At 39.6% G+C, this 26,370-nt stretch overlaps 1 protein-coding gene across 1 annotated transcript in view; it reads left to right on the top strand.

Moving 5' to 3' along the window:
* The window catches only part of STMN2 (stathmin 2), a 49,671-nt gene extending 41,888 nt beyond the window's left edge, over positions 1-7,783 (top strand). The window contains exon 5 of the mRNA XM_055318339.1: positions 6,424-7,783. Within this exon, the coding sequence (XP_055174314.1) occupies positions 6,424-6,483 (60 nt within the window). The 3' untranslated portion in view covers positions 6,484-7,783. The remainder of the gene's footprint in view (positions 1-6,423) is intronic.
* The last annotated feature ends 18,587 nt before the right edge of the window (positions 7,784-26,370 follow it).

Raw genomic sequence — 26,370 nt, 5'->3', positions numbered from 1 at the left:
TTCTTTTTCCTAAAATAAGACAAAGTAAGTTTCTTATTATGACCAATATCTAGCCTTTTGTCTGAATGAAATTACTACAATGAGATTAAAATTTTAAAAAGAATCAATAATAATAGTAATGTTGAAAATACATGAAATTGCTAATACACATAAGCTGTTCTGGAATCTGATGCATCAAAAGATGATTACCACTGAAAATGAGATCTATTAATGAGTTAGTTATTCACTGAGTATTTATGGAGTACTGACTATGTGCTTAGAAACCTGGAAGGAGATGTAATATCAAAGAGCATTTACTAACCATCTCTTTCCCCATGCAGACAATATAAAGCCCAGCAAAAAAGAACAGTGGCAAAAATTAGAGAATAAGTTAACATATATTATGGACCAATATAGATAGTAAACACAAAAGCACTGGAAAATGTTAGTAAAAATAAATCCACATCAAGGCTAAGACACAAACTTTCCACCATTTTGACAGGCCTCACTAACCCTATCAATTAGCCAGAGACGTGATACAATTTCATGTGAGCTTTTGCCAGCACTCTGCCTCCATCTGCTCCCCGTGCCCCTCTTGTACTCAAGTAGGAGAACAGAGCATCCAAGCAGAGCATGTCTTCCCATGAAGTCCATGGTTTTTTTTAGTGTCATTCACAGATAAATTCCCACAAACTTCTTGGAAACCCAGCCATGTTAGCTCAAAGTCCCTAGCTAAAACCAAAAGCCTAAAGCAAAAACAATCTCAGTATGTTCAGTATGTTTACAACATACTGAAGTGTTCTTTAAACTAAGAGATTTTTTTAAAGATTTTATTTACTTATTCATGAGAGACAGAGAGAGGCAGAGACATAGGCAGAGGGAGAAGCTGGCTCCCTGAGGGAAGCCTGATGCAGACTCAACCCCTGGACCCCGGAATCACACCCTGAGCCGAAGGCAGACGCTCAAATACTGAGGCACCAAGGTGTCCCTAAACTAAGAGATTTTGATGTGATTGTCTGGGGTGGAATCCAGAGATCAGTATTACTTTTAATATTTGCCAGTAGGTGCTAATATTTAGCAGGAATTGAGAACCACTGAGCTAAAGACTTCTTAAATATGCTTTGTTATGTTGTCACAAATTATATTTAAATATTTTTTATCTCTGTGCTATAAAACTGTCCCTTTTTCCTTCAAAAACGAGGGTTACACTCTTTTTTTCAACATCTGTTTTCATAGCATCTCATATCAACACTCCAGCTTATTATATAGAAAAGAATCAAATGTGGAGAAAGGTGTAGAAAAAGGAATGTCTATGCCACAAAGAGCTACACTAGACTGATCTGTTTATGTCACTCAAATTGAAATTACACATACCCAACAGTCTTCAAATTGAGTGACATAAATAGTCATGCCCAGGACTCAAAAGTGTAGTTTGTGGACTATGATTGACACTCTGGTGAAGTTTACAATGTTCCTATTCTTGGCATAGTATAATAGAAACAGACACTGAGACAGAGATGGAGACAGAAAGAAAAGTACCTGTTCCTCCATGCAGAAAGGATTAAAGAGACACTTTCTTCCTCCCTGAATGTGTCCTTCCTCTCCTAACACTCAACAGTATCCTGTAGAAAATTCACTCCCTGGCACATCAGAAACCCTGAGTAGCAACAGCTGTTCATCAAACTCAACCAGGATCTGTAGTGGATAATTCTGAAAAATCAGCTAAAGCAGATATAATCATTTTAACAATAATACATACATTCATTAAACAAAAAACTTTAACATCAAACATTTAAATGTACAGCCAGTTACCAATCTTTTGATATAGGCCAAGACCTTTTTGAGAAATGAATCAGTCCTTGTCCCCCCCCCGCACTTTCCACCTATATCATATTAGCCATGATGTACAGTATCAATTTCTGTAAAATTGGATGAGGACTAAAGATATCTGCAAAATCATATGGATATATATAAGATCTTAACAACTTTTCTTTTTTTCAGTTTCCCCTGGCTTTTGTAGTTGATCCAATATCTGATCATAATACCCTTTCTCGAGTATTTCCAAAGCTTTCCCTCCACCCTGACAATTTTCTATTACTGTAATATTTAATTAAATTATGTGATTAAATTTTCAACTAGCTAGTCAAACAGGCTGGAAATATCATTGACCACAAGCAATATGTAATTCAACTAGGGAAAGGGAAAAGTATGTGGAAATAAAAAGAAAGAGCCTATAGCTTCACAAGCAACCCAACATTTAGGAGATACTAGAATGATGGGGGGGGATGGAGATTGTTGGCTATCCTAGCAGGTCAATTAAAAGGACTTCTACTCTTATAGAAGTTGAATTCTTATTGAATTATCCACTTAATTCAATGGTGTCACATCTTCTTGCTTTTATAGCTCTATCACTAGCCACTGCTAAGACTGCCCAGACCATAATATTGTAACAAAGACCAAAGGAACTTTCCATAGTGTTCAGGAGTGAGAGAACCAAAAAAACGCAGGCAACCTTGACAGCTACTTTACCTAGCCAATCACAAAGGACAGTACTTAGGAAATAAGAGACATTGCTTTAGTATAATTGATAATTTCACCTCTGATACAGAAAAGTTGGAGTGAAAACACTGTAGCCATTACTTCAGTGATTATCACATCACATAATATGATATAGCTTAAAATAATAAAAATAATTTGAGGGACTAGGATTCTGTGATTCTTTTCCTAAGGCACAATTTTGATGTTGTATAACTCTTTAGATAGAGATCTCAACCATTATTAATTTTCATCTATTATCAATTTTTATTCTCTTATCTGATTTTTATTTGTTTGGGGGGGGGGTCATTCTCATTCATGAGTGCCATTTACGTAACTATTTACCATTGAGCTTGTCTCATGAATGAATAATGAAAGGAAAAGAGGAGTTAAAACTAGCCCTTACTGATAGCTCCTTGTGGGCCAGCCATTTTGCCTGTACTAATGTATTTAATCCAAACAATAACCCTGTAAGGAGATACTGTTATTGTCCTAATTTCACATCTAAGGAACTTTGTCTTTAGAGAGGTTAAGCCATTTGGTCAAGATCACAAAGCCAAGTAGACCACAGAGTCTGGATTTGAAGCTGTGCCTTTTTGATTCTCACCCTTTATACTAAGCTAAAGCTACAATTCCTTGCCAATCTTCAAGCACTGCTCGGTAAGCAGGCTTGGCAGTACCATTGGAAGTTTTTATTCCAGTGACCACTGTCATCTTGATATATGACAATGTGCCTTCCTGGCACCAACAGCTCACTCCTGACCCCTCTTTTGTTTTGCAAGTGCATTGTCATTTGTAAAAAGAATTCTTGATGATATTGATTGACCTCATCTTGCATTTGAAATAGACTCATGTAGCAGAATTTCATATGGCACTGATACTCTAGGTCATCTGATTCAAGTCCCTGGTTTGTGTTTGATACCTAACAAGGCAAAGGAGACATTAAAAGGTAAAGAAAAAAAAAGAACACCTCATATTCCTTGGCTTTGACCCAGAAATCTCTCTAATCACATTTTCTTAGGGAATCAGAATTTTTCCTAAAACCACCTTTCATACACTTTTGCATATCAAGGGAATAGTTGCATGCAATGCTAAAATATGATTTATTACACCTCCCTTATATTGATGGAAGGAAGGAGGGAAATTGCAGAGAACTTCGTGAATATAGATATGCTTCAGACTGTCTCGCCATGTGTCTGACAGCGCCTGATGAATAGTTGAAGCTCAATAATGAAATGAATGTTACCAGAGACTGGCCTTGACTGTTTGATGAGCTTTCTCAGAGTATCACAACTACCTTAGTAACTTCTGACAACTGCAATTTCCTAATTTAAAAAAAGAAAAAGACTATGTTGAAAACCACACGCCTTCTGCATGTCTGCCCTTTGATTCTCCCATGTTCATATCATAAAGTCAAATTGCAATTTCATGGTTATATATTTGGTGATTTGATGATTGCAAAGTTTTCCAAATAATAGATTTACCAAAATACCTGAAATAACAATATTTTTCCTAAAAAGTCAGAATGTATTTAATTTCCCTTTTTTATGTTTATTTCAAGCTCACGGATCTATTTGTTCTTTTCTGTAGCAAAACCCATTTCCTTACGACTAATTTTGAGTTTAATAAGAAATGTGCTCCAGAGCAGCCCAATAATACTAATTATAATTCTCCCTATTATATTATCAATTTGAATTTGTATCAATCTTTAGACGTAGATCTCTGTTATTTTGTTCTAGTAAACTGATGGCCTGGGCTTTTTCCTAATTTTTGTCAGAGCTCAGCTCTCACTAATTAGTTTCTTTGTGAGAAAGATTTTGCTGCATCTTTTTCCTCATAATGGCAGGACAAAAAGAAGGCAGAGCCAGCTATAGCCACACTACTTTCGCTGTGACATTTCTAAATGGGACACATATAACTTCCCTATATGTCTTTATCCCCTTCTTGACATGGCTTTTAAACATACATGAAAAGCTCTTTCAAACCAATTAAATAAAATTGCATTTAAACTCTCTAGAGTCAACTTCCTGCTTAACTCCAATTCTATCTTTCAAGGAAGTATATAAGATGTTATATGCCTTTTTTCTCCCAGCACCTACATTTGAAAAGACACATTTTCCATGCAACTATTAAATTTTCTCTTTCCACTAACATTGAGCTTACATAGCCGTGGTTAGCAGAGTGGGCTGTAGAACCAGGCTCCCTGACATGGGGTCCCAGCTCTGCCGCTTGTTAGCTCTGTGATCCTGGGCAAGTGACGTATGCTTTCTGTGCCTCCCATCTGTCAAATGGGAACCAGCATTACGCCTCTACCATGGGACTGTTGTGAGGAGAAAGGGAATTTAACAGGTAAAAATCTGTATTCATGCAGAACTGATCACATGTTAGGTGCCTAATCAATGTTCAGCATTATGAAGAACACAGTAAACAAAGACTCATTGAGATTAAGAGTTTGATGATAAGATTTACTTTATAGCTGGTCAAGGTCTTTGCCCCTGAACTAAGGGAATCCACAAGAAATTTCTGGAGTTATAGGAGGAAAAAATAGCTGTGTAAATAAGATACTAAGTAGAAAAGTAATACTAATAATCATCAGCATTTTGAAATTTCAATTCAAGAAGCAATTATTTAGTACCTATGGTATGCAAGACAATGGGCATATAGTCATTTAGTACAGAACCATGTACATCTACCTTTCCTCTCAGTTCCCTCCACAGAAAGTTCAGTTCCCAAACCAATCTTAGTGCCTCAGTTCCTCAGGTAAATAAACACCCACCAATCACGGGCTTAGTGCAAAACACTCTACTATGCCCAGCAAGTGTAACTAAAGTGAAAAAATGTAGTCCTGCCCCTGAGTGAGTTTATATATAAGCATCTACTTAATATAGAAGATGAGACAAAAACAGAAATGCCCAGAGCAGAAGTTAAAAAAAAAGGGCTGCCACCTATTTGCCACATAAGCAAAGATTTGTGCAGGTGTTCAAATGGAAAGTAAGGTTAATTTTATTTTGTGGTCTCCTAAAAATCTTCATGGAGGAAGATGTAACAACCACATGCTTTAAAGAGTAAGTTATGATCCTGACAAAATAGAGACAAAAGACTAGGAATCTCAAGCATTAAAAATTGCATGAAAAGACAATTTCATTATATGGAAACATCAAGTATGTGTGTGTTAGAGAAGAATGGAGGGTAAGGCTAGAAAGGTCATTTGGAGTCAAGTTTTGAAAGGCCCTGACTACCAGGGCAAGCATTTAGGAGGCATACAAAAAGTCATCTTCCTGCATCTAGTCCTCTCAGAGTGTCCACTGGCAATTATAAAGCCCTTAAGGGACACCTGGGTGGCTCAGTGGTTGAGCATCAGCCGTTGGCTCAGGCCATGATCCCAGGGTCCTGGGATCGAGTCTCACATCAGGTTCCCCTCGGGGAGCCTGCTTCTCCTTCGGCCTATGTCTCTGCCTCTCTCTTTGTGTCTCTCATGAATAAATGAATAAAATCTTTTTTTAAAAAAAAAAGCCCTTAAAATATTCTGGAGGAGGAAAAACACCATTAAAATGAGAGGGCAAACAACAATGTGATATTTTAGTGCTATTTCCTAGATTTCTACAGTAGCCGTCATATTGAAAATTCTCTGAATCATATGATCTCTTGATCATAGTTTTGATCAAATGCAGCATTAAGGTTTTTTTAGACTCTGTAAGGCTTACAAGATCCTCTGTAACGTAACACTTCCTGGGTCTCTTGTTGTCATTTCTCGTAAAATGAGAACAGTCCCTAAAGGGAGACACCAAACACCTGGGTGATTTCCAGGGAGAATGTGTATCGTGTACAGGAGTAAGCAGGCCTTCCTGGTTCTCTGCGGAGCAGACAACCAGGCTCTGTGACGTTGCTTCTCCCTTTGGTGTTTTCCAGGAGAGGCATGCTGCGGAGGTGCGCAGGAACAAGGAGCTCCAGGTGGAACTGTCTGGCTGAAGCGATGGAGGGTATGGCACGCCCTACCATTAGGAAATCCCCCTGCCTATATTATAATGGATCATGCGATATCAGTATGGGAAATGTATGACATGGTTTAAAAAGAACTCATTATAAAAAACAAAAAACAGAATCAAAAATTAAAAAAAAAAATTCAATGCGGTCTCTTTGCAGAATGTTTTGCTTGATGTTTAAAAAATACCTTGGATCTTATTTTGTAAATACTTACATTTTTGTTAAAAAATACAAGTATTGCATTATGCAAGTTATTTCATAATCTTACATGTCCTGTAACAGGCTTTTGATGTCGTGTCTTTCCACTCAAATGAATTTGCTAGGTCTGTTCTGTTTGAAGCCCTCATGTTGAACTCCATTCCCTGCCCTTTTCATTCCAACAGAAAAATGAGGTCAGTAGACAGTCTATGGTGCTAGAAACCCACCATTGCCTAATGACCTAGACGGCTTTGTAATCTCTGAATTTGACTAAGACCATACCTAGGGTACAGGTATTATGATTCCACGCAAACCTCCACATTTGTTCACTCATAATCTACTAACTGCCTAGAAACCACAAAACCAGGCTAAGAAAAGAAAAATACACCAATCATAGCATTTACTTCTGCTTCTACTGGATTATGTACTACAAATGTGCTTTGGCGTTAGAAAGGGATGGATGAGAAGACAGATCTGAGATCAGTCTGGGTAGAAGCAGAAAGCTGAACCTTTTAAAACTGCTGAACACAGATCCAAATCCACATGGTTCAAGCAGCCGTGAAATCGCTCTTCATGAAGTGGGCTTAATTCTCTAGTTTAAGTTCTTTTGATGGAATGAATTAATTAATGTGTCAGGTGGCTTATTTGTGGATGCCATGATTGATGATGTTCATTTTAAGCTCTTACCTATAGTACAAGTACATGATGCTACTGAATATTTTTCCACTTGGAAACTGTGAGCTGGTTGTTGCATTAAAACACACGTACAAACAAGATCAAAAACACTGCGGACTTTCACTCAAGCTGGTCTTTCTTCCCCAGTGTGAGGCAATCCTGCCTATTAAAATAAAAAGAAATTACTCCATCTGTGAGGGCTGATACAGCTAAGGGGGGTAGGCAGGGCGTTTGTGCCAACTAAGAATCACCAGACACCCACCATAAGTACCTATCGCAGTTTTGAAGTCGTTTCTCCCCCAAATCCCAACTCCTGAAGGTTGCTGCCTGCATATTTACTCTTCATTAGTGCTATTTTCCTGTATGTCATTGTGAGCAAGCTGTGATTAATAAAGAATTGGAGTTCTGTGAACTAATAAAGGTGCCGTCTGTTCTCTTGCCCCTTCATGGACCCGACCCCGGAGTTCAGATTTTTAAAGGGTGCCCATTGGATTAGCCAATCTCCTAAGCAAAGAGACAATAATTAGTTTGAAGGAAACCAGTGCCCTGCTGATTCACTTCCCTTCTGGAACAGCAGGCGGCATCTCTTTTCTCTCTCCTTCTGACAGGCCAGCACGGCAGGAGAGGTCTTCAATCTGTTCCCCTTAAAAGCATTCAGGACTGAAGGAGATAACCATAGGTTCGGACTAATAATTCGGAGAAAGAGACCCCCTTTCAGAGCACTTGGAAGGTTCCTGGCACACCTCACACTCTCCCATGTGGCCAAAGAACACCTTTGCCAGCCTGTTAAATGTGATTGCCCTGCCATACTGCTGAATCTTGCGCTGCCAATAAGCACACTGCACACATGGACACAGCAGGGTCCTGTCAATGACCCAGATGGATCCTACAGGACCAAAGGAACCACATCCAGTTTTAGCAGAAAATCATAAATAAATGAAACCACACAGACTTATGAGTAAGTACACTGGGCTGTAGTCCATAGAAGCACTAGCCCAGCCAAGTTTGGAGGTGAGGCCACCTGGTCCCTATCTTAAATATCCTTTATTTGTAGGAATCTAACACAGCAATGATCAGTACACATGCTTACAGATGTGAGCTCCATGATCTTCCTTTGGGAAGTCAATTGGAGCTTCTGATTGGCATAAGAAACTCTGCATTTTCATACTGATTTTTATGTAACTTAGTTCATAATTGTTTCTGATAGAACATTATTTGAATGGCTCCCATTGGGCCAGACCCTGTGATTAAGCCCTGGAAACATGAAAATGAATGATCACAAGAAGCTCACAATCTACTTGCTTATTTTTGGCTCAGAACTAGCAAACAGGATATTTTGGTCTGTCCTTGCAGCAAATTAAGGGAGAACATAAAACTTCTGTGAAGCTTTCTGAAATATTAGAAATAGTTGACAAACATTTCACGCTACTTTGTGAGTCCCAAAATTGGAAATACTGACCGATCCAACTGCCTAATCCCAAAGGTGAAGAAGCTAAGACACAGAGAGATGGAAAAGGATAAGTGATTTCGTTCCAGGTCACACAATGCCCACTTATCATGATTTCTCTCCTTATTAATAGCTTATCAGCAGACCATCCTCAAATCTTACCACACCAGTGAGGATATGTTATGTCTTTGAAGCTCCTCTAGACTAGTGGTTCCCAAATTTTGGTGTGCTTCCTAGTCATTTGGAGAGATTTTAATAAGCTTGCTGAGCTCCAACCCCAGAATTTCTGATTCCTGGGGTCTGTGTGGAAGCCTGAGAATATGCGTCTCTATCATGTTCCCAAGTAATACTAACACAACTTATCTGCAACCTCACTTGAGAGACCCCACTATGAAATAGAATCAATACAGATATGTGGATTCTTGGTGATGGCCACAATGGTGATCGTGTTTCAGTCAGGGCATGTTCCATTGGGGTGGGGCTTGAAAAGAAACTCATACTATGTTATTCAAAAAAGTAGAAGTGGAACCCAAAGGAACCCAACAAGAAAAAAAATGAACAACTACATCTTGCAGATTAATAAAACAATAGAAAGAAAACATCTAAGAGACGGATAACGCCAAGGAAACAATCGTCTTGCATCTCTGACACAACGTATTTCACGGAGTCTGGCTTCTTCAGGACTGTGTTTAAATTGTATATATGACTTTGAAATGCATTCTGAAGAAAATTCACGTACTCTCATTGGTTTAACGATTTACCCTGCTCTCCTATTTCTTCTATACTCAAAAATACACAGAACAAATGAAGGTTGACAAATATTTTCTCTGGAGGCAAGCACCAGCCTTTACAACACTTCTGAGGAGAAAACAGAAGTAAAAATGTACTGATAGCCACGCTGCACCACATCCACCCCCGTCCCAGTGAGGGAGAGAACAAGAAGGAGGAGATAAGGCACCCTTGACCTTAGCTACCAAATAATCGATCACCTTTTGTGTTCCCAGCCCTACAAAAGCAATTATCCTTGACTTCTAATCAGGTGCTTTGCTGAAAATTCTTAAGGCAAACACACAGTCCAAAACAAAACTTAAGATTCCCAAGCTCCTCCCCCAAATTACTGCAGAGTCATCTTGGATCCCTCACTGTCCTCACCACCCACCTCCAATCAGTCATCAAATAGTATCAATCTGACCTCCCAATTGTTCTTCATTTCTCGCTTCTTTTCTATTTCCACAATCACTGCCCTACTTTAGGGTTTTTTTTAATTTTTTTTTAATTTTTTTTATTCATTTATGATAGTCATACAGAGAGAGAGAGAGAGAGAGGCGCAGAGACACAGGCAGAGGGAGAAGCAGGCTCCATGCACCGGGAGCCCGACGTGGGATTCGATCCCGGGTCTCCAGGATCGCGCCCTGGGCCAAAGGCTGCGCCACCCAGGGACCCCTACTTTAGGTTTTATTAGATTTTACAGCAACCAACACACATCCTTCGCTCCAATCTGCAGTCTCCTCTACACTCTGTCTCTCTAGTCCTCTACTATCTCTTCCTGCTTCTGGATCAGAATGAAATTTGCACTCCTATGCATGGCATTCAAGTGCCCTACTATCCCCTCAATATCTCAAGAACATTACTCCTCTTAGACACCAGACTATTCACTTTGACAAGAAACTTATGGTTTCTGGAACATGCTACATACTCTGTCTAGAATTATCTTTGCTACAAATTCAAATAGAGATGCTAGATTAGGCTGTGATAAAACCTACAAAACCTCAGTGAGGCTAGTAAATCACAGCGCTTATTTCCTACTCCTGATTCATGTCCGGCATGGGCCACTTGGACTCTCATTTCTCACTCTGCGCTAAAGGCCAAGCAGTTCCATGGTCACGCTGCTGGTCACTACGGAAGAAGAAAAATGGAAGTGGGCAAATCACACACTGGCCCTCCTAAAGCTTCTACCCAGGAGCAGCACACATCATATGTCACTGGCCAAAGCAAGCAATATGTCCACGTTTAACTCCAAATGGGAAGGAAAGTACAATTCTAACATAAGCTCAGAAGGAGGCAAGTCAGAAATATTTAATGAAGAGCACCAGTGACTACCACCCTACTGGTTACCACGCATTCAATCACTCTCCTTCCCACATATAAAGCACACTCACTACTGTCCCTAAGATAAAATCCCCAGGTCCATTTGACCACAGCAGCAAGCTCAATATCCAGGGTCTCTGGGTGATGCACAGTACTCTCTCTGACAGATGTGGATGTGAGCCCTCTTGAACAGAAACAAATTAATTAAGACAAGTTATTTTCCTCAATAAATTCAATATGCAATGATGAAATGGGGATAGGATGATCACAATAAACACCTAAACAGCCTTGTTTTAAAAGGAAATGATAGAGGATACATAGCATTCACTAACAATAGAAATTCTGGCGAGATATTGTGAGGGCTCTCTACCCTTGCGATAAATAGGGAACATTCTTTGCTCCTGTCTCTATTCTGATACCCAGAAAGAAGCTCTCTCATCTATGGTTCTTGGACCATGGCTCTAAATAGATCTGCTTGTCCTTTATTCTCCTTGGCCACATCCACAGGGGCACTGGAGAATATGCCAATGGAATATTGGAATCTGAGCAGTCCTCTCAACCAGCTGGCTACCCTCCATGTGGATCCAAGAGTTGCTAAGTTTTTACTGATCATCATATGGGTCCAGATCCTGGCAAGAAACAGATGATACATCACTATAAATAGGTAGATGGAGAGAAATTAACAAAGATTCTATTGCAGTAGGATAGTATGGACATATTGAAAGAAACCAACTAAGTAAAACACCGAAGGTGTACTAACAGAGAGAAGCCATTTACAACCACCTCCTAAAGACCCAGGAGACAGTTGTTCCTATAGAAAAAGGCTACCTGGGCAGCCCCAGTGGCTCAGCGGTTTAGCGCTGCCTTCTACCCAGGGCCTGATCCTGGAGACCTGGGATAGAGTCCCACGTCAGACTCCCTGCATGGAGCCTGCTTCTCCCTCTGCCTATTTCTCTCTCTCTCTCTCTCTCTCTCTCTCTCTCTCATAAATAAATAAATAAATAAATAAATAAATAAATAAATAAATAAAATTAAAGAAAAAGGCTATCTAATCTGGGGCTATGAGGGGCTATGACCTTCTGAAAAGGAATTTAGCCTCTAACAAATGTAGCCTGTCAAGGAAGGATTGAGGAAACATCTTTCTACTCTCACCCTTCAATCTCTAGCCAAGGCCTCACATTGGCCAAATGCAACCAGAAACCAAAGGGGAAGAGAGCTCAGTCAATACAGTGCATAGATGTCAACCTCTAAGGCTGAGCAAGAAGAAGAAAGGTAGAGAAAGACCGTGGAGGGGCAAACAGAGTGTGGCCACCTGCAGCACAGATCACAGTCTGACTTGGTGGACAGCACTGATGACAGCTAAGATGCCTTCTCACTTATTTGTCATTAGCACTGTTCACTAAATATTTCTGGCTTCCTTTCGGGATTGTACTTCCTGACACTTGGAGTTAGGTAAGGTTGTATGAACTACATTGGTCAGTGGGATGTGAGCAGAAGTAACGTGTGCCCCTGAAAGTGGAAGCTTTAAGAGCAAACTCATGATTCACCAACCTGTTTCCCTCCACTACTACGACCTGGAATAAAGATAAAGGAGAGCACAGCCCCCATCAGTGAGAGACATGTAGCATGAGTGAGATGAACTCTTTTTAAAGTCTTGAATTTTGGAGTTGTTATTCATTAACAAGGACTAGTGGATTGAAACTCTTTTCACCATCACCAGGTCTCTTAGCTAGCCATATCATCTTCAGTCTGAAATTGAATGTTTCAGCAGCTTCTGAGTGGCTTCCATATCTTCAATTCATCTGAACCCTAAATGCCAAGGAAACCAATTAAAGTCATGATATTGGGAAGGAGACGTGATCTAACCAACTGAATTATTTATCTTAGATACTAAAAGGCAAATTGAATGTTTTCATTGGTTTATTATGATGATAACTAGAATCACCTGCATTGTTTTAAAGGGTAAGAGAGCAAAGAAGTAAAAAAAACAAAACAAAAAAAAGAAACAAACAAACAAACAAAAGAAATCTCACAGAGGAAGACATAGACATGGCCAACAAGCACATGAGAAAATGCTCCGCATCACTGGCCATCAGGGAAATACAAATCAAAACCACAATGAGATACCACCTCACAGCAGTGAGAATAGGGAAAATTAACAAGACAGGAAGCCACAAATGTTGGAGAGGATGCGGAGAAAGGGGAGCCCTCTTGCAATGTTGGTGGGAATGTGACCTAGTGCAGCCACTCTGGAAAGCTGTGTGGAGGTTCCTCAAAGAGAGAGTTAAAAATAGACCTGCCCTACGACCCAGCAATTGCACTGCTGGGGATTTACCCCAAAGATACAGATGCAGTGAAATGCTGGGACACCGGCACCCCAATGTTTATAGCAGCAATGTCCACAATAGCCAAACTGTGGAAGGAGCCTCGGTGTCCATCGAAAGATGAATGGATAAAGAAGATGTGGTTTATGTATACAATGGAATATTCCTCAGCCATTAGAAATGACAAATACCCACCATTTGCTTCGACGTGGATGGAACTGGAGGGTATTATGCTGAGTGAAGTAAGTCAGTCGGAGAAGAACAAACATTATATGGTCTCATTCATGTGGGGAATATAAAAAATAGTGAAAGTGAATAAAGGGGAAAGGAGAAAAAATGAATGGGAAATATCAGAAAGGGATACAGAACATGAGAGACTCCTAACTCTGGGAAATGAACTAGGGGTGGTAGAAAGGGAGGTGGGCGGGGGGTGGGGGTAACTGGGTGACGGGCACTGAGGTGGGCATTTGACGGGATGAGCACTGGGTGTTATTCTATATGATGGCAAATTGAACTCCAATAAAAAATATACAAAAAAAAAAAAAAGAGGATTTGGCCTCTAGAATATCCACCATATCCTTGCCCCTTGCTACAAGATAGATTATTGGGAGGTAAGGAAGGAAGATAGAAGAGTTGGATATGACTCAAAAAAAAGGGCGAAGTGATGATTTCCATGATTGTGTGTGCCATTGCACATTAACATGTGATCTAGCTTAGCATCTGTGATATAGCATATAGAACTGAACTGATACATTTATTTAACTTGCCTTCAGGATCTGAGGTAACATATTTATTACAAGTAGGTGTGAAAAGGCTTTCCAGAAGTATCCATGGATTTAAATGAAATGCTAGTACACCTTGTGTCTCCCTTTAATACACAAAAGGATCTACTGAAACCTCAGTCATTGGATTTGGTGTGTTAGGAAATCATAACTTTTAGAGGTAGTTGACAAGTATGCATGTGAAGCTTTTGTATGCTAGAGTTTTCTCTATTTTTAACTCTTTGAGGAACCTCCACACAGTTTTCCAGAGTGGCTGCACCAGTTCACATTCCCACCAACAGTGTAAGAGGGTTCCCTTTTCTCCGCATCCTCTCCAACATTGGTTGTTTCCTGTCTTGTCAATTCTCCCCATTCTCACTGGTGTGAGGTGGTATCTCATCGTGGTTTTGATTTGTATTTCCCTGATGGCAAGTGATGCGGAGCATTTTCTCATGTGCTTGTTGGCCATGTCTATGTTTTCTAGAGGTCAAATCCAAATCCAAGGGTGCCTCTCTACTAACTTTCATGTTAGCCTTAAGCACTCAGGTCTTTGAAGAAAAAAAAATGCTATCCTCTACCCTACTCCAATCCTATTTTTCCCTATTCATCTCAGTCAAGCTTCCAGAAGCTGTTCCTCTCTTTTACTTCCCATGCACCCCTTAGCCTACGACCATCTGCTTTCTGTTCTCACCTCTCCAGTAAAAGTACCTAACGCCCTCTGTGATGTTAAACCAAATAGAAACTCTTAGTCTGGCCAAATACTACTAAGGTCACCCCCAGGTCTTACCTTCTCTAAGAGCCTTCCTTCACACTCCACTAGACTAGCAAGCCACCCTCCCCCATCCCAAAGCACTTGTGCAAAATAGTGTAGTAGGCAAGGGCATGGTCACTGGGGCTAAAGGTTCCTGGCTCTCTGGCCCGGGGCAAGTTGCTTGTTTTCTTTAAATTTCTCACCTATAAGTTTGGGATAATATAATACTAAATGCAAATGGCTGATTGAATCACTGTTCTCAATTTGTTACTCTCCCCATGTGTCCTTGACATTTGCCATGTGACTTGCAGGACCTCCCACTAGAGGAGAGAGAATATGTATTCCTATCCCACTGATGTCGTGTTTGACTATGTGTCATACTTTGGCCAATTGAATAATAATAAATTTGACATGAGTAAATTCTCTAAATGTGCAGAGGCTGGCTAGCTACCTTATACTCCTATAATCTGTCATGAAAATATGTCACAATAAAACTGCTGTAACAACGAGAATGTGGAGACAATCAGCAGACTTAAGTCCAATCAAAAGCCTGGAGCAAGGCCAGCTAACTGAGCCCCTAAAACAGAAAAAAAAATATGCAAGAAAAGTAAATATTTGCTGTTATGAGTCCCTGAGGTTTGAAATGGTTTGTAACACAACATTATTACAAGATGATTAATATAATGTGTGAGAATATTGCTGAGAAGACTAAATGAGCTAATATAAAAGATCATCCACAGCCCCTGGTGCACAGTAAATATCCCAATAATTATTAATTATTAACCTATGTCACACTACATTATAATTTCTGTTTGCTTCGATGTTTTAACCATAAGCTCCTCTAAGATGAAGTTTCTAATTTATTGTTGAATCCCTAGTATTTAGCAAGTATTACACACACACACACACACACATTTCTGGTGAGTTAGTGAATGAACAAAATGAATTAATGAATCCATTGACAAAAATACTTACACAGTACCTGAGCCATTTAATAAATATTAGTTTAAATATTATTTTAAATATTAGTTCCCGTCTCTTTCCTCCTTCTGTAGTTTGATAGTGCCTGTTTGGTTTTAAATTACTTATGTCATATAAAGTACCATTTTAGATAATCAGAAAAACCAACTTCTGTGAAAAATGGAAAACTTTCTTACATCTAAACACAAAGAAAAACAGAATAAAGTCACTTGGGGATAACTCTTTGACCAGAACTTTACCACCAAAAGCTTCAGCTACACACACCATCAAACTAATACTGGTCCCAACAGATCACACCACCTGGGCTGCTGACTCTGCTTGCAGGTCATGCCGTTACAGGCTACTGCTAGTCCAGGTCTCTGAAGCCTCAAGATCCCATTTGTTGCTGAGGAAATGGAGTCTAGATGAACTAAACTATCATCAGAAATGGGAGAGTATCGCATCAGCACAGTTCGTAGGGTCTGGTAATAAACCCCTGGTATTTGTGTCCTGAACACTGGATGTGCTCTGTCTCCTTCAAATCACAAATTCCCTCTGTTCCCAATGTAAACCCCTCTCTCCCCTGAGTACAATTTTTCCTCTGCTGGTGTCTCAAGAAGACATGCTAAATATCAACCTTGCTCTTGTTTGCCATGTCTAGATCATTCCACTTCCTCCCTAAAAACACTGTCTTTTTTTTTAAGATTTTATTTATTTATTCATGAGAGACACATGAGAGAGAGAGAGAGAGACAGAGAGACAGAGAGAGAGAGGCAGAGGGAGAAGCAGACTCCATGCAGGGAGCCCGATGTGGGACTCAATCCCGGGTCTCCAGGGTCACACCCTGAACTGAAGGCGGCGCTAAACCACTGAGCCACCGGGGCTGCCCTAAAACACCCAGTCTTGAAGCTCATGTTACCCTACTATTCAACTTCTTCATTGTTGGCATTCACTACCAACCTCCAGGTGTTGTTGCCTCATTTTTCCATTATTTTTAGTTCTTGAATCACTGTAACTCTCTTCAACTCTACTTCTGTTCTAGTGATTGGCAATTTTAATATTCACACAGTTGAGGCTTCCTCACTCTGCTTGGATTGCTTGGCCTCCCCTCCTCGAGTGATCTTGGTCTCTCAATTTTCCTCATCACTCAGCCTTCTGGTTATTCCCTAGACCTTCTCATTATCAATAATCCAAATCCCACCATTGTCTCCATTCCTTGCATCTCTTTGACCACCACCTGCTGTATCCAGTTGAATCTCTTTAGTACCTTGACTCTTCCCCTTCAACCACACTGGAACTCCAGTCTCTTGACAGTAACTCTTCATGTTCTTTTCCTTCCTTAGTCATCATTTCTCTCCCCCTTACCAGCCTATTTTCCATGGGCAATCCTTGCCATCTCTCTCTTTTTTTTATATCTTTACCCTCCCTGAATGTGTTGTACTTAGTTGGCCAAGCCTGTAACCCCAGATAAATTAACTCTCCATATGGTTCATGCTTGTACCCATGCAGATGAACATAACTGCAGGAATCACACAGCTATTCTGACTGACATTTCTTTAAATTCATGGACATGATCTTCAGTGGAGTCCTTAATTTTTTCTGACAATCACACTTTATTTCTCTGGTCTTATCTTTATTATGTTCTTTTACACTGCCTCAAACCTCCAACATCTCCTCTCCTATGTTCACACTTAGTTGATGACTCTGCTGCCCACTTCACTGAGCAAATGAAGTAATTAGAATATAATATCCATCAACTCCCACCAACGCATCTATCCACCTACCACGCTTATGTTCTGCTTTCCAGTCCATTACTACAGATGAGCTTTCCAAAGCCAAGCCTTCCATTGGTGAACTAGAGTCCATCTCCTCCAACCAACCCAGATACATTGCTCCAAGAAGTCTCCACTCTCCCTCCTATCTCATCATCCTTTTTCTTTCTACAATGTCAGTATACAAACATGTTACTACTTCTTCCATCTTAAAAATTTTTTCTACTCCATTTTCCACCAGCTACTGACATATTTCTCTGCTTCACCTTGCAGAAAATTCCCAAAGCATTTTCCCTGCGCACTATTTCTCCCCCTTTCTTCTCTCATGAGCCTCTTCAAGGAAGCTTTTACTCCCATTCTACTGTACCTACAATGTTCTCGTCAGAACCAACAGGGTGCTAAATAGGGTGAATGACAAAACGCTGGACCCATACAAATCCTGAAAATTTGAAACATCCTGTCCTTTAAATTATCAAGAGAGGTAAAAATAGTTTACCTACAAAGGAATAAAAATCAGATTGCCTCTGACCTCCTGTTGGCAACTCTGAATGCTAAAAGCTAATGGAATTTTTTTTTTTTTGCTAATGGAATATTTTTAAAGTCTTGAGGAAATAATGTAGAATTCTATAATCACCAAATAATCAATCAAATGTGAAGGCAAAATAAAGATATTTTCAGAGATATAAAAACCATAAGAGTCATTGTCCATTCCTGAAAAAAGTACTCAAGGATGTACTCTGCCAATACAAGAAACCAGTAAGATGTATGGATAGTCTGATTATTGTCAACGAATATGCTAGATATCATCTAAAATCATTCCGCATCCTCCTCATTTCCTCTGTGCCATCCCCAGAGACTAGAAACTTGTGAACCACATTTCCTTTGCCAGCAGAGTTCTCGATACTCTATAGATCCTGCCAATGATAAGCACTTATATCAGATTTGGAAGGTGGAAGAGAGGAAGGCATTCTTTTCCCTCTGGAATTAGCAGTGGATGTGTGGGCTTCATCTAAGCATGATCTTCTGTAGCGGTCACATATCCCTGACAATGCCTCATTTCAGGAAACCTGTGACCACGGACATTGGCCCTTCCTGCCATCTCTTGCTTCCTGGGTGGCAGTGGCAAGTTTCTGGCTTTCTGGACAAAACAGCTAAAGGCCTTTTGACTTTCATTCTTGCAGGTCTTCCAAAGTTCAAGTAAACACTGAATTCCCTTAAATCTCTTTCCCTTTGAAAGAACTGGTTCCTGACTGAATTTTGACCAATAATGGCCCTTTTTAAAAGTAATAACAATTTGGAACCTTAAAAAAATGTTATCCAAAAAAGTATTATTCATAAAGTAAAACTGTCTGGAGTTAAAGTTCAAATCAGGTTTCTTCTCAAGCCTGTGATCAGGGTACTCACATCCTATCTTATCACTTAAGAATTCAGCAAACTCGGGCAGCCCAGGTGGTTCAGCGGTTTAGCACCGCCTTCAGCCCAGGGTGTGATCCTGGAGACCCGGGATCGAGTCCCACGTCAAGATCCCTGCATGGAGCCTGCTTCTCCCTCTGCCTGTGTCTCTGCCTCTGTGTGTGTGTGTGTGTCTCTCATGAATAAATAAATAAAATCTTTTTTAAAAAAAAAGAATTCAGCAAATTTAAAAATACATGAAACCTTGCGATGCCTGGGTGGCTCAGCGTTTGAGCATCTGCTGTTGACTCAGGGCGTGATCCTGGAGTCCCAGGATCGAGTCCCACAGGCTCCCTGGGAGGAGCCTGCTTTTCTCTCTGCCTCTGCCTCTCTCTCTCTCTCTCTCTCTCTCAAATAAATAAATAAATAAATAAATAAATAAATAAATAAATAAAAATTTTTTTTAAAAATACATGAAATCTGAAGAAGAATAGATTATTTCTTAAATGTTTACAAAATCTAGAATACTGACAAAGTATTGTGCTAGACTTTTAAATTCTCAAGATCTCCAGAAACTACGATAAATTCTAGGAAGATTTTGCCATGCAGTGAAACTCATTTAGAGTAATATACTCATTAAAAGGCCCATGAATCTCAGTTAGTCTCTGCAAAGAGAACAGCATGCAAGGAAAACTACTGCAAAATGGATATTGCTGTATGTATAAGTTTAAGGTAGATTCTTATTCTATGAATAAGTGCGAAGATATTTTTCATGGAAGCACACCAGGAACAAAGCTTATACAGTTTGAATTGGGAGTCAAATTTTAGGAGTGATACCCAGATTTCAGGGTTTATTTCCTCAATCATTTCAGAATTGAAATATTATGAAATGTAGGTTAAAAATCTAAGTACATCAATAGGCTAGGTCTGTATGTGGCACACACTAAGGAATGCAACACCAAACAGAACAAAAGTAGGGCTTGATTAATGCAACTAAAAACACAGAAGAAACCACAGAATCTGTAGGATTTCACTGCCACAACTTCTGCTCACTATTGCTCTGGCAACTAGCCCTAAGGTTCATTGATTCATTCAGCAAACATTCATTGAGGATCTATTGTGCAGTTTACACAATCTGAGGAAATTATCACATTCGTTTTCAGTCTTTTACTCCCCCTTCTACACACAAACATATGCCCACTCTCTTCACTTATCTTTTACTTGCATCAACCACCCTCAGGAATGTCCTTATTTTACTTCCATTCTTACTGAGTCGTGTTTGCATTTAACTTTTGTGGAGTGGTTCCTGCACATCAGGCTCAGCATATAAGAGAAACTTATCCTCAGCTCTGGGGCCATCCAGATGGTGAACTGGTGAAAAGTCAAATATAGCTCTCTCACGCTCTTGCAGTGGCTGTCGGTTGTCCATTGGATAGTCTTAGTCTTGGCATCTTCCAACATTACTGAACACACATTCCCTGCTCCTTCCCAGGTCCATGGTTTTGGTCATGCTGTTCTCTCTGCTTGCGTGCCTTACCTCCCTGTGCAGCTCAAGCATCCAAAGTCTCCTTTAAGGAACCCATCTTGAACACACCTCCATCCGGTGCCACCTCCCCAAATTTGCTGGCTCGCCTCTCCGTTTCTATGACCCTATGTGGTTGCTTCTTTCAACTGAAATGATTTAACTTTCATCCATTCACTCCACAAATGTTATTAAGGTATTACTAAGTGACACCAATATAAAAATTAATTTATAAAAAAAAAAAAAAGGTATTACTAAGTGCCAAACACGTGGCTGGGTGCTAAACACACAACAGCAACAAGTCGTCAACAACAATTAAGTGTAAATACACATATGCATATATTCATATCACTTAGGAAAATGATGAGCTTCACACTCTGTTAGAATAAAGAGACAGATAAGATAAAGTTGTCCAAAAATTTCTGGTGGTAGCAAATGCCTGGCATATAGTAGGTGCTCAATATCAAACTGAGCAAGACTACACTGGAATTATAAAAGTGTACGTGACAGTTACAGTGGTTTAAATAACATGGTGGAGAGGCAAGGACAGTAAGGAAAGAGGAAGTGTGTGGGGAAGCAGGGAGACAGAGAGGGAGAGAGGTCCTCAGGCACCTCAGCCTGGGACATGTTGCCTTCCCTTTTTCTCTTTCTGGAGGAAATACGTGATCACTTTGGACCACCAGGGGGCAATGTCTGATCACATGTGAGACCAACTCTTGACCCAGGCAATCATTTTATTTCAGGAGGCACTCTCTTCTCCATTTGTTAAGAAACAGAGGACTTGAACATAAAATATTGTTGTTGTTTTACATTAATAATGAAATACGCATACCTAGAAGATAATAAACACTGTCGTTAGATTAAAATGTATTAAAATGGAAGACAAAAAGAGGCGTTTCATATTCATAATTTTATAATTATCCTTATCTAATGGAACAAATCCCCACTTCCTAATCATTTCTAATTTTCATCACTCAACTATAGGTCACAGCAGGTATTAATACTGGGTGGGAAGGAGTTTTCCGGTTTCTCCTCTGCATTTATGCTGTTCAAGCACTTCCAACCGCTGCTTCCTTCATATTGAATAATCTTATTTAGACTCATCATAACTCATTCAGATAGATGAGAGGCAATTATCATTTTTGCTTGGCACATGAGGAAACATGGAAGAGTTCTCGGCTGGTTGGGGCAGAATCAAAAATGGCCACCCAAGTTTGACAGGCTGCCCAGAATTCACTCAACTCACCACCAGCCAGAATGAACAGGCCCCTGGAGCAGTGCCATTTCCTGGCAAAAGTCAACGACCAGGTGCTTTCAAGAGTGTGTTATTTGAGACATCTAGTGATATTATTCCTGTCAGAGCACATCAGGACGTGTATAAAGAGCTTAGAGCCCTTGCTTGGCCCAAACTAAGTTGTTCCCAGAGGCCTCCGCAACATCTTCACTAGGAACCATTCACAGGAGAGGCCAGATACTGTTCCAGGAAATAAAAAGCCATAAATGTTGGAAGAAAATAATCCAGGCTTGGCTACCTGGTTATTCAATCAATGGACGTTCATTAAACAGTACTGCAAGAGTCACTGTGGGCTTAGCAATGCATAAAACATGGTCCTTACCCTAAAGGAACTTAAATCTAATGATGAGAGCATGGCATATATGCGTAACATTTGTTAATAATAATAGAAAACAGACTCTACCCCTATGTGGCAGAGCTCAACAGAGATTGTCAATAAATACTTGTTGATTGCCTCCTAAGTTCCAAACATAAATGAAATACAAGAGTATATATAAAAGGCACTGTACTTGCCTTTGCAGACTTTACTCTCTAGTTGTAAAGAGTATGAGTTATTCTGTGTATTAATTTATTCAATAAATATTGACAGACCACATATAACATACAAAAGATCACGCTAAACAAGAGGGATCTGAATAACCCACAATCACACCCACAAGGAACTCAGTCTGCTGAGGGAAGTGGACCTGTAAACAAACTAATAATTTACTTTCAATGTACTGTGTGAATATAATTATATATATGTATGTTATATATTGCATAGAATTTATATATTAAAATGGAATTATTTTACATTATATTTTACTTTCTAATTTATAGAGTACACATTTTACTTTCTAATTTATACAGTATAGAGATTTGTGTATTTATAAAATATATATATAATTTATGTTATATTTACATTTTATTTTATTATTTTATAATATATTATAATGTATGAAAGTCAAATTATTGGGCAGCCTGGGTGGCTCAGCGGTTTAGCGCCTCCTTCAGCCCAGGGTGTGATCCTGAAGACTCGGGATCAAGTCCCACGTCAGGCTCCCTGCTTGGAGCTTGCTTCTGCCTGTGTCTCTGTCTCTCTCTCTCTCTCCTTGTGTCTCTCGTGAATAAATAAATAAAATCTTTTTTAAAAAAAAGAAAATTGAATTATTTATGGATAGATAATAGAGATAAATAGAAAGATAATGCATAAAATCAGCATAAGAACTAGAAAAACCATCACAAAATGGTGACATTTAAGGAGAGTTTTGAAGATGTTTTCCAAGTAGACTCATGAGTGAAGACCTTCCAGGTAGAAGGAACTAAGCCTGCAAAAGCACAGAGTCAGGAAATTGTATGATGATTCATTAATGACTGAAACTCAGAGTAAAAGTTGAGCAATGATGAGAGACGAGAATAGTAGAAGGACAGACAGCAGACGGCAAAAGGGAAAGGGATTTTATCTTTCCACAGTGGAAAGTCTTTACAATATCAAAAGAGGAGACTAGGACAATTTCATTTGTGTATTAGAGAAATTATTATAATTGCTGCATAGAGGATGGTTTAGAGTAGAATAAGATTAGAGCCAAGGAAATAATTAGGAGTCTATTTCAGTAATCAAGACAAAGCTAATGAGAGGGCTGGGACAAAGAATGATTTAGGAGGTAGAACCAAGACAACATGATAACCAATAGACATTTGGAATAAGGAATGAGGAGTGTCAGTGATGATGTGTTTCTACTGGGTTTTCTTTATTCTACTGGGCCGTGGTTGGGTGTTCTCAACTCACAGGCTGGTAGGCAGCAATAGGAGAGAAACTATAAGAAAGTGAGTGGGGGGCAGCCCCGGTGGCTCAGCGGTTTAGAGCCACCTTCAGCTTAAAAAAAATAAAGTGAGTGGGAAGAATGAGGGCTAAATAAATAGCTAAAATCTAAATATGTTGAGTCAAAGATACATATGAAACATCTAACGAAGATGACCTATAAATAGTCGAAAGCTAAGGTAGTCAGAGAATTCATCCCGGAAACATTTGCATTAATCTAGATCTAGAAGAATAGGCAGCATTTGTGGAGTGGAGGTGGAAGGGAGGAAAAGAGTTGGGAAGGAAGGACATACCAGGTAATATTCTTAATGAAGTCAAAGAGGTGGGAACAAGGGTAGTATAAGAGACCAACTCGCACAAAGCAAAGGGTAAAAATAAAAGGCAATGTTTCACAGACAGAATGAATCCAAGTTCATGGTGGAGGTGGGGTGAGGAAGAGTATTCTAAGAGTGAGATGCAAATGGTATCTGGACCAGGGTGGCAAAGGGGGGTGAGTAATTTTTCAGGGCAGGGAGAATATAAGATAATGTCCTTTCCTTTAATAAAGTAAAATACAGAAACTCCAAATTTTAGTTCCTAAAGTAGTTTCCTGGTGAAAAGCAGAGATTGACATGGTATTTATTATATTATATTATTTATTTATTATTACAATACTATGTATTTATTACATAGTATTTATTTATTACTGTTTTAAGCACTTTACAAATAATATATTTCATCTTCCTAGCAACCATATTGAGTGGTATCATTATTATTGTCATTTTATGGCCAAGGTAACAGAGGCACAGCGGGGTCCAGTAACTTGATAAAGGTCATACGACTAGTAAGTGGTGGAAAGAAGTCTGGCCCTGCAGCCACATCTCCGATCACTTCACCGCCTTGCTTCCCAAGTACTGTGGCTGCTCGACTCAGTTCCTTCCCTCTGAGTCCACCCACCACCACCACCAGCACTAATTCCAGTGAGAGGTCTGCTCTGCCCCCTTGTAGCACTGACACAAGCCAAAACTTAGAAAAGTTTTCAGTGTTATGAAGGAGAATAAAGTAGAAACGCAGGAAGGGTACTCAGAAAACTGATCTGACTTATGAAACTCAAGTCTCTAATTGTTTTACAGCTAGTTTGCCCCATTTTTCATGATCTCCCCGGAACACTACACTACCCCAAAGGCTGATATTCCTGCATGCCTCTCTGGAGACTCTCACCTTCTAGCCTGTTCCATATGGTTAAATCATCTTCAAAACATGTGATACTGAGCAACTACCTGGACATCTAACTCAAAGAAGATCTTTGTTAGTGGAACTCTTTCCTCATTTCCACTGATTTACCTACAGGGACCACCTGTTCCTCAAGTGATCGACATAACATATGACTTCATTCTACCAGTGAGATTTCCTGTCCATCACCCCCATGTTCTCAACTTTTCCCCTGAAGTGTGTCTCCACTCTCTGAAGCGCAAGAGCATTTCCTAATACACTACATCATTGTGTCCCCATGGGAGGAACTACACATCCGTAAATATGGGAGTATTTCCTTACAAGGTGACAGGTGTTAGACCAGGGAAGGGCCATCAGGCATAGAGAGGAAAGGGCTGGACTTGACAAAACTTGGATGAATGCTTTGCTGTAAGGGTTGAAGGTGAACCCAAAATTTCAAGCCCAGGTAACAGATAACTAATGTATTGAGAATGTCAGGAAAGTTGGTGGGAAGAACTGGTTTGGGGAGTTAAAACAAAGAACGTTTTCTTACCCAAGTTGTATGTGAGGTGAGGGAGCCAGATCCAAGTGTAGATGTCTGATGGCCAACCGGACACCTGAGACTATAGGTTGGTGCCAGAGACATAGATCAGGGCATCATCAGCATAAAGGTGAGAAAAGAAAAGGAACTGATAAATGTTCCAAGATTTTAAGAAGGGAACAGAAAGACTAAGTGGGAAGAACTCATAGCTATAGGGCAAAATGAAGAAAAAGAAGAGGAAACAATATAAATGGCAAAAGAATCATTCAGGAAAGAAGGGGAAAACCAGGGACCACTGTAGCACCACAGAAAACAAGATAAAGATTTCTAAAAAGAGGCTGAATTACTTAAAAATTCTGTGTGACAAGAGAAGCCATAAATAACAGCAGAAAGCAAATAATAGACTAGAAGGACGTGTCTAAACTATATATGGCAAATGAGTTAATATTAATATGAAAAGAATTTGCCATAGGAAAAAAGGCAAAGAATATGAACAGGAATTTCACAGAAATAGAATTAGAAATGGCCAGTTTATATATGAAAAAATACTCATATTCATCAATAATCAAGGAAACAAATTAAAACTGATCAGAAAAGTTGATGGCAGTCATGGTGGCCAGGATGCAGAGTCGGGCTTTTTCATACAAGTGGAAGCATGAATTGCTAAACCTTTTTTTTTTTACAACAATCTAACAATACTTAATAAATTTCAAAATGCACATTCCCCTTGACCAAATGACACCACTTTTGAAAACCTGCCATATAGCAATAAAAGCACCAATATGCTTTAAAATACTTGCATTTGACTATTGGCAGCATCCTCTGGTAGCAGGGGGAGGAAAACTTGAAAAATTGAATCAAGATAAATAAGACAATAATTGAAGAAATGATGGCATATCCATACTATGACATAACAGTAGATCCATTAAAAAGAATATTCCTGGGACGTCTGGGTGGTTGAGCATCTGCCTTCAGCTCGGGGCGTGATCCTGGGGTCCCAGGATCGAGTCCCAAATCGGACTTCCTGCATGGAGCCTGCTTCTCCCTCTGCCTGTGTCTCTGCCTCTGTGTGTGTGTGTGTGTGTGTGTGTGTCTCCCATTAATAAATAAATAAAATCTTCAAAAATAAAAAGAATATTCCTGAAGGAATATGCT

The sequence above is a fragment of the Nyctereutes procyonoides genome, unplaced genomic scaffold (genome assembly GCF_905146905.1).
Source record: "Nyctereutes procyonoides isolate TBG_1078 unplaced genomic scaffold, NYPRO_anot_genome, whole genome shotgun sequence".
NCBI classification, from domain to species: domain Eukaryota; kingdom Metazoa; phylum Chordata; class Mammalia; order Carnivora; family Canidae; genus Nyctereutes; species Nyctereutes procyonoides.
This window is presented reverse-complemented; position numbering and strand designations above follow the sequence as displayed.